Source organism: Phyllobates terribilis, unplaced genomic scaffold (genome assembly GCF_046119375.1).
Source record: "Phyllobates terribilis strain yellow unplaced genomic scaffold, ASM4611937v1 Scaffold_11__3_contigs__length_659146591, whole genome shotgun sequence".
NCBI lineage: Eukaryota > Metazoa > Chordata > Amphibia > Anura > Dendrobatidae > Phyllobates > Phyllobates terribilis.
Genome location: NW_027362771.1, coordinates 261,478,442 through 261,500,500, shown reverse-complemented (window position 1 = coordinate 261,500,500; position 22,059 = coordinate 261,478,442). Strand labels below are relative to the sequence as shown.

The 22,059-nt window shown below is 39.1% G+C and overlaps 1 protein-coding gene across 6 annotated transcripts in view; it reads right to left on the bottom strand.

Moving 5' to 3' along the window:
* Nucleotides 1-22,059, bottom strand: part of RELN (reelin) — an 895,263-nt gene that overhangs the window by 72,402 nt on the left and 800,802 nt on the right. For all 6 annotated transcript variants that reach the window (XM_073652257.1, XM_073652259.1, XM_073652258.1 and 3 more), the window contains 9 exons: nt 21,265-21,442; nt 19,989-20,073; nt 13,095-13,277; nt 11,772-11,943; nt 10,322-10,424; nt 8,607-8,836; nt 4,830-5,050; nt 4,007-4,154; nt 546-804 (listed from right to left, as the gene is read on the bottom strand). In XM_073652257.1, the coding sequence (XP_073508358.1) occupies nt 546-804; nt 4,007-4,154; nt 4,830-5,050; nt 8,607-8,836; nt 10,322-10,424; nt 11,772-11,943; nt 13,095-13,277; nt 19,989-20,073; nt 21,265-21,442 (1,579 nt within the window). The remainder of the gene's footprint in view (nt 1-545; nt 805-4,006; nt 4,155-4,829; nt 5,051-8,606; nt 8,837-10,321; nt 10,425-11,771; nt 11,944-13,094; nt 13,278-19,988; nt 20,074-21,264; nt 21,443-22,059) is intronic.

Here is a 22,059-nt window from a genome sequence, read left to right as displayed (position 1 = left end):
AGTCGCGTTGGTATTGGGAATTGACGAGAGTATTAAACAAACAAATGTGACCTAACCCAAGAAACATCCTTAATCTTTAAAAAAATAGAACCAAGGCCACAGATATAGGCCCTTATTCATCAAGACTGACGTTATTCACAACGGTCTTGATGAGGAAACATGGTGGAGTGCAAGGCTTCTCATTCATTGAAAGGTGCACGCTTCTTAATGAATCAGGAGAGACACAAAGTGGTGTGTGCTTTACCACAATCTAACTCTAGTTGGGGCTAGAGTAAGATTTAAATTTTACGAACGGGGATTCATCAATCAGCGGGGGGGGGGGGTCACCGTGCCCCAGCTCTGCTGATTTTGGCTGTCCTGTCCAAAACTGGTGTGGAAATGCCAAAAGTCTAAAAATGTTTGCTCAACTAAGCATTGAGCAGAAGTTTTGCGACTTTTTAAAGCTTTTTATGTCAGAATTCTGGCATAAAATATTTGAGGAATTGAGGCCATAAATTATATATGTGTAAGGACCCAACAAATTAAATATGATAAATATTGCTTACCTGATCAATAACCCAGGGACTGTAGAAATGCCCGTTCTCTGATGGCTGCCACCATCGAAGACGAGTAGAACTAGAACGAGCTTTTAGGGGAATTTCCAAGGCTATATACCGTCCAATATTACTGGAGTTACTAAAAAGAAATTCTTGAAGAAGACTCCACGACAATCCACCGTCCAGAGAGTATTGCAGCAGCACCGGTTGACTCCTGGGATCTGGCACTCCCTTTCCACATCCTAACCGCATAAAAAACTGGACAAACCTAGAAAACACAATTATCTTGGGTTGATAAAAAAACACTTTTAATTTGCTATGTAATATCAAGGAACCAACTTCAGGACATTCACAGTCGTTTCAGAAATCAGATGAGCCATGGGAGCCACATGAAATTTGGGTTCCAACATAATGATCTGGACACATTTTTGTTATGCCATAGAGGTGTGAAAACAGTAAGGCAACACCACAATATATCATGACTTTGGCCAAATGATATAAGAATAGCTGGAGTGCTGGCTTATTTCAGCCTGCTACACCACCTTACTTGGCCTTACTAGGTCCAACTAGAGAAATAGGCCAGCTGGGGCAACATAGTTCTAGCTGCTGAAAATGCTATAGGCGCTTGGCTATAAAAAGAACTTCACTTTAGTATATTGGTAAGAAAATGGTGCTTACTATGATGGAATAAACTTTCACTGTATGGAACAATTAAATTATTGTCTGTCTGACATTTATCATACTGCACTTCTGGGAGTGAGAGAAAACATGGGGATAAATTGTTAAATCCCTCCTGGGGCAACAAAATAATTTTACTCACACTTGGAACTGAAAGAAATGCCACATAAATACATAAACATTTATTAACTTTAGAATATAAAAAAATACAAAATAGTTTTTTTTTTAAAAAAAGTATTGTGAAAAGACTAAGGCTGTGTGCACACTGTGCATTTTGGCGGCATTTTTTCAGCATGGAATTGGTCCAAAATGCTAGGGAATCCTTATGCCAGCTAAGTCAATGAGAATCCTGAAGTGCTGATCAGTAATTTTCCTTTTAGGATTTGCTGTGCGTTTAAAACTGTAGCATGTCAATTCTTTGTGCGGTTTTGCCGCGTTTTTCACCCATTGACTTCAATTAAGTGATTCAAATCCGCAGCAAAAATGCAAGTATAAAAATGTTTGTGGATTTGCTAATGATTTTTGCTGAGCATTTGACAGACTTAATTGAAGTCAGTGGGTCAAAAACATAACAAAAAATGCACAAAGAATTGACAGCGTGTCACAGGTGTTGGCTGATGAGAGACTACTCCTCCCGTCAGCCTACGGCTGCTGTTGCTGATAACAGCAAGAGCAGATGCCACTGATGGGAGTTGTCATCAGCCGGTGCCTGTGCTAACCGTAAAGAAAAAATAGTTAAATAAATAAATATTGAAATAAAAATAAAAAACACATTATACTCACCTAACACCAAATCATTGAAGCCATTTTCCCCTGTGAAAAATCAAAAATAAAAAAACACCATATCTTTCATCTGCCCGCCATAATCCACATAATCTAGAGTGCCCCACGGCGATCGGATCATTTGTAGAACAGTCACACCGAGAGATGTGACTGCTCTACCTGGCAGCCAGCGGTGCACATAATCGCTCCCGCAGTGTATAGCGCTGAGCTGCCGTGAGAGAGGTCACATGAGTTTATCAAAGTTCTCACAAGAGGTCACCGGGGCTTATCAGCTGATGAACTCCTGTGACCTCTCTCATGGCAGCTCAGCACTATACACTGACACAGGAGCAATCACAATCCTGTTTCAGGGTCAGCCTGCTTTCCTGTGGAGCAGTGACTGCTGATGTGACTGTTCTATAAATGATCCGATCGCTGTGGGACACTCTGGATTATTTCATCACATCGGACAGCTGAGGGATATGTTTTCTTAATTTTTTTTTATTTTTACAGGTGACACTGGCTTCAAATGGATTGGGCGTTAGGTTATTATAAGGTTGCTTTTTTATTTTCTGTTTTTTTTACAGGGGACAATGGCTTCAAGGATTAGTCGATAGGTTAGTATAACGGTGTTATTTATTTTTAAATAAATGTGTAACATCGTGTGGACATTTATTGTAAATAAAGGATTTTTTTCAGACGTGTTTATTTCCAAACTTTTATTATGGGGTTAGTAATGCGGGTGTCTTATAGACGCCTCTCCATTACTAACCTGGGCTTCATGTCAGCTGCCAATACAAGGCTGACATAAACCCCAACCCTATTACCCCACACCAGGGCAGGCGGGAAGAGCGAGGCTAAGCACCAGATTTGGTGCATCTTATTAATGCGCCATATCTGGGTTGGCTGAGGGCTGATGTTATTAACCTTAGAGGGGGCCAGTATCCATGGCCCCTTCCCTGGCTATTAATAACAGCCTGCAGCTGTCTGTTTAGACTTTGCTGGTTAGATTTTATAGGGGGACCCTACGTCAAATTTTTTTCCGGGGTCCCCATGTAATCTAGCCACTAAAGGCTAACCAAACAGCTGTGAGCTATTATTAATAGCCAGGGAACATTTGAGAGTAATGGCCCCTTCCTAGGCTATTAATATCAGAGCACAGTTGTCTATTTAGCCTTTGCTGGTTAGATTTTATTGGGGAACACTACGTCAATTTTTTTCTGGGGTCCACCTGTAATCTAGCCAGTGCCCACGATCATGAATAGCAGTGTTTTGGACGCAGCTTACCTGAGCTGCATCCTACAGTATGGGCACAGTGGATGGGATTTATAGAAATCCCATGCCCACTGTGCTTGTTTTAGACGCTGAATAAATTCCCCCGCGGTGTGGGTTTACAAGTCACGGCATGGCAATTTCTGTAGCAGAGATGCTAATCTCCGCTGCAGATTTTAATAGCCAGGGAACATGTTGACCTAATGGCCCCAACCTAGGCTAAAAATACCAGCCCTCAGCTGCCCCAGGAATGGAACTTTATATTTGAAGTGTCACCTCTGGCACTTAGCCCCAGGCTCTTCCCTATGCCCTGGTGAAGTTGCATTGGGGTAATGGGATGAGGTAATGGGATTAGATGTTGCTGACACCAACCCTAAGTTTAGTAATGAGGAGGTGTCAGTCAGACACCCCCATTACTAAACCTGTAAGTAAATAGTTAAATAAACACACACTGAGAATAAAACACTTTATTTGAAAGGAAACACATTCTTTAATCATTTAAATTAATCTAATACACTCATCCCAGGTCCGACGGTAATCCAAGGGTTAAAGAGATGTCCCATGTCTATTTTTTCACGCATCTTTATTTAGCTCCAAAAAGCATTCATTGCTGTACAAAAATGTTAAAAAAAACGCATGAAAAAAACACATACAAAAATGCGGGTTTTTGTACGCAGCCAAGAGATGCAGAAACGTTGCAGAAATTTCTGCAATCAAATACTTAATGAGTTAATGTGCGCACATACCCTAATTCTTACCGTGCTAAAGATAAATCCAGATCTCTTGTCATCAGCATTCTCAAACCTTCATCACTAAAAAACAGATTGTTTCCACTGGAGAGTATTCCACATTTCCTAGAAGGCTTTCCTCCACTCACTAAAAGGAATCTATCTGATTCTAACTGACCTAAAAAAGAAAGAAAATATGATTTAGTGCAGCATTTATAGGACACTTATATGAATGGCTTTCTGTTGACAAGCAACTGTAATGTTAGTTTATGGGGCAATTTCAAATAAGTTCAGGTTTATCCGATGACGCGTTCTTCTAGTCACCTAGACCAGCTGCCTGTAATTGGCTGCTGCAGTGCTATAACTTCTGAACGAGCATACACTGCTTCTGGAAAAACCAGAGAACTCTGGAGCAGCCTGCACTGGATTCGCAGGGGTGCTAGAAGGTGAGCATGCCTCCATTTATTATTTTTAATCGATCCATGCGTAAAAAATATATTTTACTGTCAAACAATCCCTTTAACATGCCATATTCTTGTTAACTACGGTAAATGGGAAGGGGCTGAACATTGAAATATCTTGGAACCAATTGCAATCTGCCTAAATACACATCATATAGGTACAATGACTAGAAGTATGAATCTATACAGATGTTTGCATGCACGTTTTGTTTACAATTTGTGAAAATAAGAATATTCATTATACATTGAGCATATTAAGGAGAATGTATTAAGGTCCGTGCTCTAAAATACTTCAGCCACATTTTAATCAAGACAGGCTGTCCAGCCTTGATGAATTTCCCTAAATTTTTATTCGGTCACAACTTTGTAACGAACATTTATGACATTCTCACCTTCAAAATCATCCTTGAGGAAGTCTGGATTTTTTGTACTGACTTTGCAAGTAGGGCCGGAGTAGCCTGGATCACAGATACATTTGGTCCCATTCACACAACTTCCATGACCGTTGCACATTTCCTCACACTGAGGACCAATGTAAATGTTATCAATTGCCCAGGTCACAGGCTTCATAGATGTTGGATAAAATCCTTGATACCATCTGAATCTAATGGAGCTTAAATTGGCACAAAGCAACAACGTTAGATATCACTTTATTATAATACACATTTTTGATAAAAAAAAGTAACAGAGATTCCCAATTTTGAAAGCAATGAATTTATTACAAATAACTTCTTGCTGACACCTTAAGGAATGGCCATTTTGGGCCTTTAGGAGAAAGCATTTTCTTCTTGTTTTTCATTGTCCCATTGCAGAAGCCATAATATTTTAACTTCTTCGTCAATGTAGTTGTATGACGCTTTTTATTTTGCGAGATGAGTTGTATTTGGTAGTGCCACCAATTTGGAGTACATGTAAATTATCCAACTTTTCTAAATTCTTTATTGGAAGAAATAGAAAAGAACAAACAAACAGCAATTATGCTGTTGTCTTTTGACGGTTTTAAATTTAAACTATTCATGTGCTGCAGAAATAAAGTGTTAATTATATTTGGTGGATCACCCTGATTATGGCAACACCAAAGTTTTGTAGTATATTTACGTTTTATCATGTTTGTACAATGAATACATTATTTGAAAAAATATCTGTCAGTGGAGTTGTGTGGCAGCTTATTTTTTTGTGACGGGACAAGATGTATTTTTCAGTGGTACCATTTTGTTCTACATATGACTTTTTGATAACTTTTCATTGGACTTTTTAGGAGGTGGAGTAAACAAACAAAGACAATTACTTTTTTTTTATTTAACAATGTTCAGTCTAATTGACATGTTAACTTTATTCTGCAGATTGATTTGATAATGACAATATCCAATTTATGTAGATATTTTCGTTTGTTCAACTACTTTTATACAAGAAAAATCAATTAATAAAAAAAAATCAGTCTAGGAGGTTTGCCATATTCCGAGAGCAATAACTTTTTTTCTGTAGACAGAGTTGTTTGAGTGCTTTTTTTTGTAGAACAACTATATCTTTCACTGTTGCAGTGATTGGATACACATGACTTGTTGCTCATTTTGTTACTTTATTTTTTGCTGTGAAACTGCTTGTTTTTTTTTTCCACACTTTTTTTCTTATGCCGATCATCATGTGGGATAAATAATGGTATAATTTTATAGTATGAGGTGATATGATTGCAGTGATGCCCAATTTCTATAACGTTTTAAATTTTTTCACTTACAGAGTTTTATGAGAACTTGTTTTTTTTGAGTAACAAAATATAGTTTTAATTGGATAAATTTTTTGATATTTTCAACATTTTGGTTACTTTATTTCATTTTTTGTTAGTCAGGATTAACAAAAACAGCACTTCTGGTATTATTTTTTCTATTTTTTTTGTAGTATTCAATGTGCAGTAGAAGTAATGATAAAGTGTCATAGTTAGCATCATTATGGAAACGGTGATAACCAAAAATATGTGTTATTTTTAAAGGATGTTTATGTTTTTCTAGATTAAGGTTTTCTTTTTTTTTAAATGGGGAATAATTGGGGTTTTGGGGAGGGTGTTTTTAACATTTTCTTTTAAACACTTCAAAAAGTTTTTTTTTTTTTACAATATTTATTAGTCAAGAGGATGTGAATCTATGATCCCATAGTAAATACGGTACGCTACAATACTTGTGTAGTGTGATGAATTACCGAGCTTGCAAGTATTTGATAGATAGATGGCCTAACACAGCGACAATGACATCATTTAAATGTTGCTGTCTCTGATATATAGAGACATTTAAATATCGGTAATTAAACAGGAGCGATTGCAGCAAGCTCCAGGTGCTCTTGAAGGCAGATACTGGCTGTGTATCACAGCTGGCATCTGCTGGGTATTGTGCAGTTTCAGTTTCTGAGCCCGCTCCATACACCTGCCTTGATATCAAACTTTTATAACTTTTTGTTTTACTAGACTTGTGCAAGAAAAAACATTTTTTCCCAATATTTTTGTATTATTTTTAACAGTTTTAGTAAGAAATCTTTTATTTTTATTTCACCATTTTCTGACAGCTATACATTTTTTATTTTTTCATCAACCAAGCTGTGTGAGGGCTTATTTTGTGTGGGGTGAGTTGAAATTTTCATTGGTACATAAGGTACATATGACTTTTCCTTCGCTTTTTATTCCTTTTTTTGGTAGGGGAAATGGACAAAAAACAGCAATTGTTCCACTGTTTTTTATTTTTTCTCTTTTTTTGGTGTGCACCGTGCAATGTAATAATATAGTTTCTTTATTCTGTGGGTCAGTATGATTACAGGGATACCACATTTATTTATTTTTCTTTATGTTTTATTACTTTTCCACAATGCATAGACTTAAAAAAAAAATATATATAAAGTATATATTTATACTGCTTCATTCAAACACCCCTAACATTTTTAACTTTCCATTGACAGAGCTGTATGAGGGCTTTTTTATGTGGAACAGGCTGTATTTTTTTGTGTGCCATTTTGGGGTACATAGGATTTTCTATCACTTTTTATTTGACTTTTTTATATGTGTGACAAGAAAAACCACCAATTTTATCATTCTTTTTTTAAAATGTTTCCAGTGTTTGCAATGCGGATTAAATATTATGTTAATTAAATAGTTAGAGCTATTACAGAGGTAGCAATACTAATGATGCTTTTTATATTTTTCATTATAAAGCATTTAACAGAAAAACATTTTTCCTGGGTTTTTGTTTTTACTATATTGCATTTTATATATTTCTAAACATTTTATTTTTGTGGACTTCTTAGTTTAGTCCCATTAGGTGATTTGAACTTCAGTGACCTTAATTGTTCACTTATATGAACAATTAAGGTCACTGAAGTTCAAATAATGTATATAATGCCTGTCAGCAAAACACTTCTAATAGGCAGAGTCTATTAGAAAAAATAAGATGGCAGTCTTGTTGTCCATTGTTAGGCCCGTCTGCTATGGCATCCTATCGTATTGCATCGTGGTGGCCTGAAGAGTGACAAATGAAGCCCCTTCCCTTTGTCTAATCATGCAGATGCTGCAGTCACTATTGGCTGCGGCATGTAGAGGGGCTTAAGCCAACACTGAAACTAGCACCAATCACAACAGTTGAAGCAGGTGTTACATTTTGCGAGGCTGATTTTGTGGCTGCTGTATGTCACAGAGCGGGAACTGGTACCCGGGTGCAACATACATTATGATCACTGGTTGGGAATCAGTTAAATAAAAAAGCAACACAACAATTATCACAAAATTGAAGTGAGATGTCGCTAAAAGTTAAAGGGAACCTGTCATGTGAAAAAACACTATTAACTTGCAGATATGTGGTTAATCTGCAGGTTAATAGCGATCTGAACCTGCCCTGCACCAGCACTATACACAGAATAGGGAATGAACCCGTGCTGGCCACCCCCGTGACTAAACCTCGAACACTACCGGGAGGAATAAAGTTCATTTCCTCCCGACAGCAAGGGGTGTAAATGCCAGCAGCTGGGCAGGTTCAGAACGCTATTAACCTGCAGATTAACCACATATCTGCAGGTTAATAGCATTTTTTTCACATGACCGGTTCCCTTTAAGTTTGGAAATACCTCTTTGTATTTTATGGATGATGCCATAAATAACTATATATTAAAAAAACTGAAAGGTTTTTAATACCTACCCACAAAGATGTAGTTTCCCAAAATTGATGACTTCCCTTCTCCAGCCCTGCATTGTTCCAGCATAGTAAATACTACTTGGGTGGTGCTCAGTGCTGCATAGAGAACTCAAGTGGCTGGTACTGCTGTAGCACAGAGGTAGAAGTAAGTGCCATGTTGCACCAAAATCTCGTGAAAATTCCAGTTTCACAGGGTCATCAGAATTACTGTCAGTTGTGCATCCTACATTAATCTGCATTAATTAAAAAATAATTTTACTGTAACTCATTTAATATATTAAATAAAGTATTACCATATCTAGAACTGTAGCAGGACATAATAGAATGATATTGGTTACAGATAAATTATTAGACTATAAAAGTCACTCAAGAAACAGGGTATTAGACATGCAATTATTTATTAAAGATAACCTGACAGCTTATATACGCTGCCCGTTGGATCAGTGTGATGTAATAAAAATATAAGGTTACCACTTTCTGAGCGATAGGACTTCTCTGATTTTGTACATTTACCCTCCTCGTGCTCCACCACTACAGTGGAGTGCTGATTGTTATGGAATTTTAACCCCTTCATGACCGGGCTATTTTCCATTTTTTTTATTTTATCCTCTCCTTCTTCCAAGAGCCATAACGTTTATATTTTTCAGTCCAAACCTTATGAGAACTTGTCTTTTGCAGGACAAGTTATACTTTTCAATGACACTATTTATTTTATCATGTGATTCACTGGAAAGCAAGAAAAAAAAGTCCAAGTGCATTGAAATTGCAAAAATTCCAATTCTATTTGGGGTTTTTCATTTACCATGTTCACTATACGGTAAAACTGTCCAGGTAGTATGATTCTAAAAGGTCAATATGATTCCGCAGATACTAACCATATTTAGTTTTTTTTAATTTCAGTGGTAAAAAAAAATTCAGAAATTTGTAAAAAAGAATTTTTTGCTTCTGTTGCCAATTTTTGGGATATGGGGCTATGTGATGGCTTATTTTTGCACCCTGAGGTGACGTTTTTACTAATACTATTTTGTGGTACATACGATGTTTTGATTATCTCTTATTAACTTTTATTGCAATGTTGTGGCGGCCAAAAAATTTAATTCTGGTGTTTATAAAGACAGCAATACCAAATATGTGTTTCGTTTTTTAAATTACTTTATATTACTGGGGCAAAAGGGGAGTGGTTTGAAATTTTGTATTTTTTTAATATTTTTTTTTTCACTTTTTACTGCATTTTAGGAGACTTGAACCTGCAATCATCTGATCGCCTGAACTATAATACACAGCAGTTCATCAGCGAAAATCGCGATTTCCTATGAACTTCAGCTAAACGCAGGCTTTCACAGGAGAATTTTATTCAGCAGATCCCCGGCTGTCATAATCCATCGGCGTCCCATAATCACGTCATGAGCACACAGATGGGCACATGGATGATGTACCCCCACCATGCGGGCGTGTATTAGATGCTGCTGTCAGAGATTGACAGCGGCATTTAACATGTTAACAGCCGTGGCTGGAGCTCCGCTCCTCATGCCGCTGTTAGAGGCACATGATGGCTGAATAAGTCAGCCACCATCTGCCGGGAAAGAGGCTTGTGAGCCTGTATTAAAGTCATGGACCCAACATATGCTGTAATTGTACATATATGTTGGGAAGGAGTTAATAATGATTGAAATTAATTTTACATTTATTTTTATAAATGTCAGGCTTCATAGTCTTACCTCAAACTGAATAATGGTATTCTCATCAACATCCAAATCTCTTGTAGTGATGGAATGCTCCCCTACCTCATTTGAGACAAATACCATGGCTGAATCTTCCTCCCTGTCCGAAAACAATAAAAAACTTAATAGAGCAACATTGCTTCTTCTCACTAATGGTAAAAACTAAACAATAAGTTTTAATTACTTTGCAATCAAACAATCCTGAAAATTGAAAACACATTTAAAATGCACAAAATGTTCCCATTGGTAAAGCTGTTATTGAGGAATAAAGCAAGCAAAAAATTCTGCTATGTACTGTCTTATTTGATGTGTCCGACCATACAAAACTGCTCCAGTTCGTGTTCGGCATATACCACAACTCCTTGCCCTGGGAGGAAGCATAAGTCACTTATAATATAATTGAGTACAGACAGGACACTGCAGGGGCTTGCAGCTGCCCTTTCTGAGGTAACACAATTGCCTGCCAGTTTTATCACATGAGCAAATATCTCTGCAATTTCTCCAACCTTCTGAGCTCATCATAAATCAAGTCAGTGTGGTAGACAATCCGGTGGCCGCTGAGCTCATATGGCACTAACTTGATTTTTGATGAGCTCACAGGACTGGTGAAGCAACAGAAACACTCACTCCTGTGATAAAACAGGCAGAGAACTGTGCTTCCTCAGAAAGCAGCAACTCTGAGCCCCTGCAGTGTCGTTTCTGTGTTTCAATTATCATAAGTGACTAATTTTTCCTCCTCTGGCTAAGAGCTGTGGTATATGATGACCATGAGGTGGAGCAGTTCTGCATGGTCGGACATGGCAAATAAGACAGTACATAGCAGTCGCACATTTCTAAGATTATCTCAGCACATAAACATTTTTTTTAACACATCCAATTGTGGAACTTATTACTATTCCAAGAGCTATTAGTTAAAATGTAATTTGTTTGTGGGATGACCCCTTTAACATCCAAATATCACCAGCCTTAAGGTCCACATACACATTAGACTAATCTCGGCCAAATCCACTGATATCGTTTGGATCCGCCAACAGTCTTAGGTGTACAGGCCATTGACTTTCCCCCTAAAGATTAAGTTGGTAGAAAGATGGTATCTGACATATTAGATTTCCAACAGCTGATCCTCTTGTTCTCCTGTATAGATTGGTTGCTGTCAGAGGAGTCTGGCTGTGGCTCTCACATAGAGAAATCAAGAAACATTGCTGTATATGGGGTACTTGGGAGACATAGTTGTCAACTGAATGACTGTTTGTCAGGCAGCTATCTATTCTGTATGGGGGCTGTATTTGTTGTTAACATACCTGAACATGTGTTCTTACAGTTGTAAATTAATTGTGAATTGACCCCTACTACTGGAGAAATGTTGTGTTCTTGATCCTTTACTTTTTTACTTTCATTATTTGTAAGTAGCAGTCATAAGGTGGGATTATAAATGATGTAGACTTACGGAGCTCCCTTTGAAGTATATGGACAGTAGAGACCAATATTGCCACCAGGGTAGAAAAGCCAATTATCTTCTTTTGGGCCAAAATCAAATGTATCCATGAGTATAGAAGGGTTGTTTATATTATTTCCATCAATTACAAAGTCTTCTATGATCCATATTTCATCCTTCTTTCCTGGGATATGAAAATGTATAGCAGAGTTAGCCTTCTGTAGAGTATGTTCTTAACTACATAAACAGAATATCAGACCCTAAAATTAATCAAAATCAAAACTATGTATGCGAAGACCTGAAGTCCTTAAAGAGATATCAAGTCCTTTAAAGGGTATCGGTCAGCAGGTTTTTCCTATGTAATTTGAGGACAACATGAGGTAGGGGTTAAAACACAGAATTCAATGATGCGTCACATGCCAGGCTGTGTGCTGTTATTTACTTACACTGAAGGTTTTATCACCAGGACATTAGTATTGCTGTGACTAGCTGGCGCGGGCACTTGTTCGACTGTGCCCCCTTCTGTGATAAGCAACTCACTGTCTCACAGCTCACAATGTAAATAGAGGGCCTGATGTGGGCGGGGTTAGCTTTCTCAGCTCTGCTGCATTGCTAAATCTAAAGACTCTGACTGTGTCAGAACCGCTGCACCCTGTAAATTAAGTGATACATCATTGGATTCAGGGTCTTTCTCTCTACATCATGCTGCTCTCAGATGAGGTAGCAAAAACCTGCTGACAAATTCCCTTTAAAACTGATAGCTCATCTTTAAGCTAAACCATCAACATTGAATTGATGGAGGTTCAAGTCTCAGGACCTTTGATGATCACCTATTTAAAGGGGCCACAAACTCTTGTGAAAACAGTGTCCCCTTAAATGTTTACACTATATGCAGAATGCCATTCATTTAGTAATATCTGTGCTTGCTGTTGCTCCATTCACTTGAATGCACTCTCAACACCTTCAACAATCAGCTGTTTGAAAGAACCAGTGTAAAAATGAATTTTCTGAATAAATGTTACTGTACTTCCATCATGAGAGATGTGGAATTGCAGTGAAACATTTTTCTTCTACCTAGCTATTTATTTATTTGCATTACTTAAAATGAAAAGTGCGAACATCTATCTTAAGTTCATGGCGATTTGTTATTCAGTTAATAATTGCTAGTAGTAAAAAATGTTGGGTAAAAAGATCTTTAGCCCAAGTAAAGGATTAATTTCCCTGATACCATAATAATAATAATATACTTAGAATGTTTTTCACTCTTACTTTTTTTCATAGTACATCTGATATCTACTGAGTGACACAACATTACAAATAAAGGTGTTATAATACCATTGTGGTATGGTTGCCATAGCCTAAATTTGGTTGCATTAGTTTGTGCAGCAGGTGGCAAAGGAACATTGACAAACAGAACATCAGTAGTTTGCGTGAAGTAAAATTCATCCATGAGGTGCCAGGTGATGCCCCCCGTGACAGAGAATTGGAGAAGAATAGAGTGGGATCTTTCAGGTGCACCTAAAACAAGATAAAAATACATTTAAACAGGCTTTATTATATTCCATGTATTACCATGTAGAGGTAGTCCTAAAGTATCATCTCATCAGGTAGCAGTTCAAATAGATATAGTGATAAATAAGTTAAAAATGCATTAACAAAGAAACTATATATAAAATGTACACATTATGTTTATTGTTATGGGATAGAATCCATTTTCAGTGGACAGACCTGCCAACATATGGAGTGAGATCCCTAAAGACCATGATGACAAGTTCACTCATAGTGAGGGCATTCACTGTAAACTGGTCTTCAGCAATAGTCTTATCACATACAATCTGATTCTGACCAAATCTGACATCCAGGTCTTTGGGGACCACACTGCAGTTACTTGAAGATCTGAGGGCATGCTCCAGGCTAAATGTCATGACATAAAAGTGGTTCCTTTTGATGTTCAAAATAAGTAAGGAAGCATGCTTGTTTTGCAGAAAAAGCCATGCTATAAAAGAAAAAACAAAAAAACATTTTAATGTTAAATTAAAAAATTACTGTCTAATGGCTGATATGTAATAAGAAGAGGTTTTATCATATCTCATAAACATCTTGATCAACAAACTTAAATGGTTTGTCCACCTTTGGGGACATTTTTTTTCACTTACTTAAATGCATGCAATTGAGGCTAAAATTAATTTTTGCAATTGGGTTTCATTAGAAATTTTGTATAGTTTGCCTCTTATAGCCGCTGTATTACAGTGTCTATTGCTGGCTGCAGAATGAATTAATGAGGTCGGCCACATTATCTTTATTTTAACAGATGTGTTGGGGACATGATTTTGTGGCACTTACTATTATATAGGTAGAACAGGTTCTAATCCCGCTCTTGTTAGTGCAGCTTTCCTTACAGACTGGAAAGATCTCCAGTCCATAAAATGGCTGCTGGTGGAGATATGTTATATTGCACACCCAAAAAAGTAAGTTTCCTAACAAATGCACTCAAGACCATGTTGCAAGAATGAGTACACACCCAATGAAAGTTTTAGGAGCAAAGCATGTGTCCAGCAGACATTTCACTATAAGGGCTCTTTCACATGTTCGGATATTTCCGGCACTGGAAAAATCAGTACCGGAGATATCCGTGTTCGTGTGTGTGATACGTGTGGCATACATTTGGCAACCGTGTCCCGTATCACTATCACACATACCAGCAACTGGGAATCAGCGGTACAGTTCACGCTGTTCCCAAGCACTTGTTGCTGAATGCTGCCCTCATCATTGTCCCCTGCTTGTGCTGCGATCAGGCTAGCAAGGGACAATGTTGCGAATAGTATTCACCTCTTGATGTTTCCAAAACCTTTAAAAATAAGAATAAAATAAAAAAATCATTATACTCACCTGCCTTGAGGTGACCGCACACGCTGGGGAGCAGAGAAGAATGACTCGCTGCAGCGAGCGGGTCCCTGCACTGAGCTCAATGAGTGGCAGGACACTGCTCAGTGAGTTCAGTGAAGGGGCCCACTCTCTGCAGCGAGTCATTCTTCTCTGCTCCCCAGAGTGTGTGGTCGCCTCAAAACAGGTGAGTATAATGATTTTTTTACTTTATTCTTATTTTTAAAGGTTTTGGAGACATCGGGAGGTGAATAGTACTCTTAACTTTGTCCCTTGTTAGCGCTGATCGCAGCGCAAGCAGGGGACAATGATGTGGGCATCATTCAGCACCCAACGCTTGGGAACAGCGCAAATTGTACAGCTGATTCCCACACGGCGGTAAGTGTCATCAGTGTGGGATGTTTTGCGGCCCATGCAGCATGTAAAAAATGGACATGTCAGCGTGTTTTGCCCACGGACACACGGTCCATCGAAACACACTGACATGTACACAGACCCATTCATTTGAATGGGTCTACGTGTGTCAGTTTCTCCGGTATGTGTAGAAACAAACAGTGACGTGTGAAAGAGCCCAAAAAGAGTGTTATTTAACAATGCAAACACCCCTTCCCATTTCATGCTGTCAGCAATGTCACCACATGGGAAAGAAATGTCACAAGACCTGAGAAAGAAAATAATTTCTTTACACAAGAAAGGTGAAGGCTATAAGAAGACCAGCAGAGCTTTACTTTTCAGCTAAAAAACTTTAGCAAAAGGCATGTATGGGTGTCATTGACAAAAGAACCCTCTCCTAAAGCCCATGCCTCAAAAAGCTCCCCTACAATTTTCCAGGACCCATGCTGAAAAATATTAAGACTACTGGAACTCTATATTTTGGAGGATGAGGCCAAGATAAATCTTTTTGTAATTGATGGTTTCAAAACTGTATGGTGTCGTAAAGGTGAGAAGTACAAAGAAAAATGCATGTGAAACATGGTGGCGACCGTGTCCTTATGTGGGGCTGCATGAGTGCTGCTGTTGTTGGCAAGTTGCATTTCATTGATGGTATTATGAATTTACATATGCATTGCCCTATATTAAAAGAGAAGATGCTACCATCCCTCCATGCCATTGGTAGACGTGCACAATTCCACCATGACATCCACAACAGACATCTAAGGCCACTGTTAGGCTATGTGCAGATGTTGAGTAAAATTTATGCACCACGTCTGCATCTCTTGGCAGGGAAAACGCAGCTCTTGGCTGGAAAAACGCAGCTGAAAAAAACGTGAATTTTTCTGTGTTTTTGATGCTTTTTTGCCCTGTGTTTTTTACTGATTTGAGTGAAGTCAATAGTGAAAAATGCACAGAGAATTGACACTCTGCAGGTTATTTTCTGCACCAAATCTGAAAGTCACAAATAAGTCACAAATAAGCAAAGTGTGCATAACACTTCAGGTTTCTCATTCACTTTGCTGGCATCAGGATTGCTTCAGGTTTTGCTAGCAAATCTGCATGGCAAAAATGCACCAAAAACACCAAATCTGCAATATGTGCACAATCCCTTACATCTCAGAAGAACAGAGTGAAAAGGAAATAGTGGCCAAGTAAATCTCCTGATCTGAACCTAATATACAGGAGCATCTCACTAAATTATAATATCATCAAAAAGTTAATTTATTTTAGTTCTTCAATACAAAAAGTGAAACTCATATATTATATAGTCATTACAAACAGAGTGATCTATTTCAAGTGTTTAATTCTGTTAATGTTGATGATCATGGCTTACAGCCAATGAAAACACAAAAGTCATTATCTCAGTAAATTAGAATAATTAACAAAAAACACCTGCAAAGTCTTCCTAAGAGTTTAAAAAGGTCCCTTAGTCTGTTTCAGTAGATTCCATAATCATGGGAAAGACTGCTGACTTGACAGATGTCCAGAAGCAGTCACTGACACACTCCACAAGGAGGGTAAGCCACAAAAGGTCATTGTTAAAGAAGCTGGCTGTTCACAGAGTGCTGTATCCAAGCATATTAATGGAAAGTTGAGTGGAAGGAACAAGTGTGGTAGAAAATGGTGCACAAGCAACCGGGATAACGGCAGCCTTGAAAGGATTGTTAAGAAAAGGCCATTCAAAAATTTGTGGGAGATTCACAAGGAATGGACTGCTGCTGGAATCATTGCTTCAAGAGCCACCACACACAGACATATCCAGTACATGGGCTACAAGTGTCACATTCCTTGTGTCAAGCCACTCATGTCCAATAGACAACGCCAGAAGTGTCTTACCTGGGCCAAGGAGAAAAAGACCTGGACTGTTGCTCAGTGGTCCAATGTGCTGGTTTCAGATGAATTTTGCATTTCATTAGGAGATCAAGGTCCCAGAGTCTGAAGGAAGAGTGGAGAGGCTCACAATCCAAGCTGCTTGAGGTCTAGTGTGAAGTTTTGGGAGCCATGTCATCTGCTGGTGTAGGTCTGTAGCGCCCCGAGGGTTCGGCCGCTACAGGGGTATTGCACCTCTGCCAGAGGTGTGGTATTCCACTCCCAGGTAAGGATGGAGTATGGACCAGGGCTCAGTTAGCTGCATACAGCACACACACCCCATTTCCGAGGGACAGCTCAACGGTGCTCCCACTAGACAGAAGTGCAGGCACGACCGACTATGTCCCTGGCTGGAGTGGGGATGGGGTTGGAATACCCAGTGCTGTATGGGCAGATAGGGGTTGGTTCCTGAGCGTAGGAAGGAGCCCATTGGTTGCTGGTCACCTGGGCTCATGGTGAGAGGGAGGTATAAAAGGTGGGCACCATCTTAGTTCTGGGGGAAGTTCAGTCTGTTCAGTCAGTCAGAGGAGAAGACCGGGAGTGGAGGCTCTGTAGGAGCTCCACTCAGGAGTGGGCCTAGAGAGAGGCCAAGGAAGAGAGAGTGGAAGAGAGAGAGAGAGGAGGTGAAAGGGAGCTGTGATTAAGTCTCATCCCAGCTCCACGAGAAAGGAACAGAAAGGAACAGGAAGGAACAGAAAAGGAGAAGAAGAGACAGAGAAACAGAAGGGCTCAGGAACAAGAAGGTGGAAGGGACCCTAAGAACCCACGAGAATACAGGGTGAAGAGTCAGGCAGATTAAGGGTGCCGAATCCCAAGTTGGTGGAGGAGAAACTACCCTCAGCCAAAGACCGGACGTCGTGATCATTTATTGGTGCGACACCTCATCAAACCTGCTAGGAAGGCACCATATAGGACAGCGGAGAACGGGGCCCACGTTTACCCGCACAAGTCCGCGGCAGCTGGACAAAAGTGGGTCACTAGTGAGGCAGGCCAGAGAAAGGAAGGAAGTGGGTCCTGTGCCATATTCCTGAGCTGCCTGGGAGTTGACCGAGCCCCTCACCTGGTGGACGCAGCACGGCTCGGACGGTCACTACCTGTACAGAAGTGACCCGGAGTACCTGAACTGTGAGTAAAAGACATTGGACTGCAGTACGTTGTCTGTGTGCTCTTTCGCTCCTCCAGCACTAACAGTACTGGGACTCCCACCACCATCACTCCCACCATCCACTACACTGCCCTGGGGCCGCACTCTTCCCGTGGGGAGTCACACCATCCCAGCTGCATACATCATCGGCCCCAGCGGTCTGCCCTGCAGCGGCGGTTCCTGATTACCGCAATCCACGGGTGGCGTAGTCGGACATTATCTAAAACATCTAAAAGACTGCCACTGGTCTGACCACCCTGAGCCACGGAACCGGGTTGCCACTACTACCCCCATCGCTCCCCTATTGCCCGGATCCGGGTGCCCCACGGCCCAGGGGGCGAGTCAGGTCCACTGTGTTTTATCAAGGCCACAGTCAGCGCAGCCGTCTACCAGGAAATTTTAGAGCACGTCATGCTTCCCTCTGTCGTCAAGCTTTTTGGAGATCGAAATTTTATTCTCCAGAAGGACTTGTCACCTGTCCACACTGCCAAAAGTACCAATACCTGGTTTGAAAACAACAGTATCACTGTGCTTGATTGGCCAGCAAACTCTCCTGACCTTAACCCCATAGAGAATCTATGGGGTATTGTCAAGAGGAAGATGAGAGACACCAGACACAACAATGCAGATGAGTTGAAGGCTGCTATCAAAGCAACCTGGGCTTCCATAACACCTCAGCAGTGCCACAGGCTGATCGCCTACATGCCACGCTGCATTGATGCAGTAACTGATGCAAAAGGAGCCACGACCAAGTATTGAGTGCATTTGCTGAACATACATTTCACTAGGCCAACATTTCGGATTTTAAAAACATTTTTCAAGCTGTTGTTATAAAGTATTCTAATTTAATGAGATAGTGGCTTTTGTGTTTTCATTGGCTTTAAGCCATAATCATCAACATTAACAGAAATAAACCCTTGAAATAGATCACTCTGTTTGTAATGACTCTATATAATATATGAGTTTCACTTTTTGGATTGAAGAACTGAAATAAATTAACTTTTTGATGATATTCTAATTTATTGAGATGCACCTGTAAGACCTATTGGGAATTCTGAAGAGACAAGTTAAGCATCACTCTCCATCCAGCATCCAGCCTCTAAAAGAGGTTGTTCTTGAAAAATGGAAAAAGATATGTCACCAACTTGTTCATTCCGTGCCTAGAAGACTTGGTGCTGTCCTTAGAAATCATGGAGGTCATATGAAATACTAGATGAACTAGTTTTTGATGTGGGGAATATATATTTGTGCATCAGCTAATTTGAGTAAAACTGAATATTTTATATAGAAAATTATATTATTAACCTTACTTTCATGTTACGTGTTTTTATAAAATTTATATGAAACAAAATTGCAATTTCTTGCACAATTTCACAGCACTTGCATTTTTTTCTCGTTTTCCAGTGTATTGAATGGTAAAATTAATGATATCATTCAAAACTACAACTCTTCTCCACCAAAAAAAACCCCAGATACAGCTATATCGACTTAAAAATGTTAAAAATGAAAAAGTTGAAAGCACAAAACTTGGAAACTGCCTGGTTGGAAGGGGTTAAGTACAATAAGGTTTGCATTTATTGAAACACATATTTGGAGAGACAGGAGGCATCTGCCTGCTATGAAGATCCTTAACCGGCTTCATACTTTCTTTAGAGACCTATAAAATAAATGAACATCATCTGTCGATACAGAGATAAAGAACAGGAATTAATCATGGGACAGAGCTGTGTGCTGGCCAGAGTCTGGATGCCACCAATCTTAATACATCAGCACTGTATGAGCTCTGATAAAGCAGCCTATGATCTGCCTGATTTTTACTAGTGGGCTCCCAGTCAGTTGTTTTTGCAATATGTGACAAAATGCTAACAAGTTTTGACATTTAGATTTTTAATTCTTACCTTTAGTAATATATTTAAGTGAAAACTGAATGTATAGTGTGTGGGCACAGTCCAGATCTCTTGATACAAGCATTCTGGATCCTTCCTGTAGATAAAAAAAATAGTTATAGGTAGCAGTGTAATAACATGACTAGAATATTAGAATATTTTTCTTTTTTTCTGATGATGTTTCTTTTTCTTGGCACCAAATACCAGTATTTTTATTAATATGCTAATCTAGTATACCTTAAACGTATAATTGAAGCTCACATTTTATATCTCAGTATTATTAGGGTACTTACAGCAAAAAGACTTTAAAATCATGATATAAATTGCTCAAGATAGTAATTCCTGCATATGTTCTAACTTGGCAAAATAATTATTTGGCAATATGAATGTAATTTAGGGCTCAATTAGACATCAGTTTTTCACATATGAGTTCTACCGGTATTTTTTACAGATTGTTAACATATCCGTGTATTTTTGCCGACCAACTGGTCCGCACCCAAACAAAGAGACATATCCAATTTTGATCCAAGTCACAGATCAAAACTCGCCAATGCAAGCTTATGGGTCATGAGAAAGTCGGACTGTCATCCATGTGCCATCCATGTGGAGTCAGTTTTTCACAAACTGCTTGATAGGAGAAACTTAAGAAACCTCCATCAGTTTTTTTTTTTACACACGAGAAAAAAACTAATGGTAAAAAAATGATGGTAAAAGCTGACACAATCAGATGATGACACTCAGGTCCACTCAGAGACACTCAGATCCAAAACACTGAAGAAAACCAGTTTTTTGTGTACAGGAAAAATGACTAACATCTGAATGAGGCCTTACAAGAATAATAGTAATTATACAGTTGCAATCAGAATTATTCAACCCACATTGTAAATTAGATTTATTCAGGAGCGCAGCCAAAAACTGGTGCTTGGCTGTGCATCATATTTGCAGCATAATTGCTAAAGGGTGCTCCACTAAAATACTAGAGATGCTTGTCATTAAGGGTTGAATATTGCTGAGACTGCAGTAGTCATCAAGTGGCATTTTGAGTTGAATTTGGAGTAACCACTTGTTATATTAGTTGTGTTCAGTTATTTAAATTGTTCTTCTAAATGGTTCATTGCAAACAACAGAAAGTTTGTAGATTTTGCTAATAAACCTAATTTGCAACGGGGGTTGAATCATTTTGATTTCAATTGCACTTGGTGATGAAAATATAAACTTTTAAGATATATAAGAAGAGAACACAGAGGATCAGATGACTGATATGGACAAATCAATAAAAAGTACTAACCCCCTTAAAGATAAGTGCTGTCCCTGATTTAATGGTTTCTCCGTTAAGATTTCCCCTTTCTGCACCATACACTTCAGGCCACTGTTCTGGATGTAGATTCCTGTTAAAGTCATCTTTGAGAATTGAAGGTAAAGGAACAAGTGGAACACAGTATGAACCTCCAAAGCCCCGGTCACACCTAGAAATGTTAGGATTTGTGTATGGTATTAAAAACATGTTAAAAGAGGCAAATATATAAATAACCTATATAAATATATTGTTTAGCTTAACAAAAATACTATTTCAGACAAGCAAGGAACATTTGCAGTAGACATTTCTCTGCCTTTGGGGTGTGTTCAAAACCAGGAAAATAATGTACAGATTGGAGCTAGGTGACAGCTGGACTGTCCACCTGGCAATACTGAAAAATACCAGATGGGGCAGTCCTGCAGTATGACACATTGATCTGCAACACTTAATGGCATCCATGTCTTCAGCAGTGTCGCAGAGCAGAGAGCCATCGGCTCTCTCCTTCATCTCTCATGCTGGCAGCTGTTTTTGGCCTTTGGCCTGCCCAAGGCTTGGGGGGATGCCTGCGGCAAGCCGGAGACTGCAGTAAGGAGGAAATGAAGATCATCACCACTTATCATGGGAGCAGGTTGATGGAGCTTTTAGCTTATTTTGTTTTCATTGACAGGGCAAAGAAGGACTGAAATGGGAAGGGGAGGTGGGGTGTTACTATTTGGTGGCATAGTGGGGTATTATTACTATGTGGTGGCACAGAGAGGTACATAATTACTATGCAGTTGCACAGTG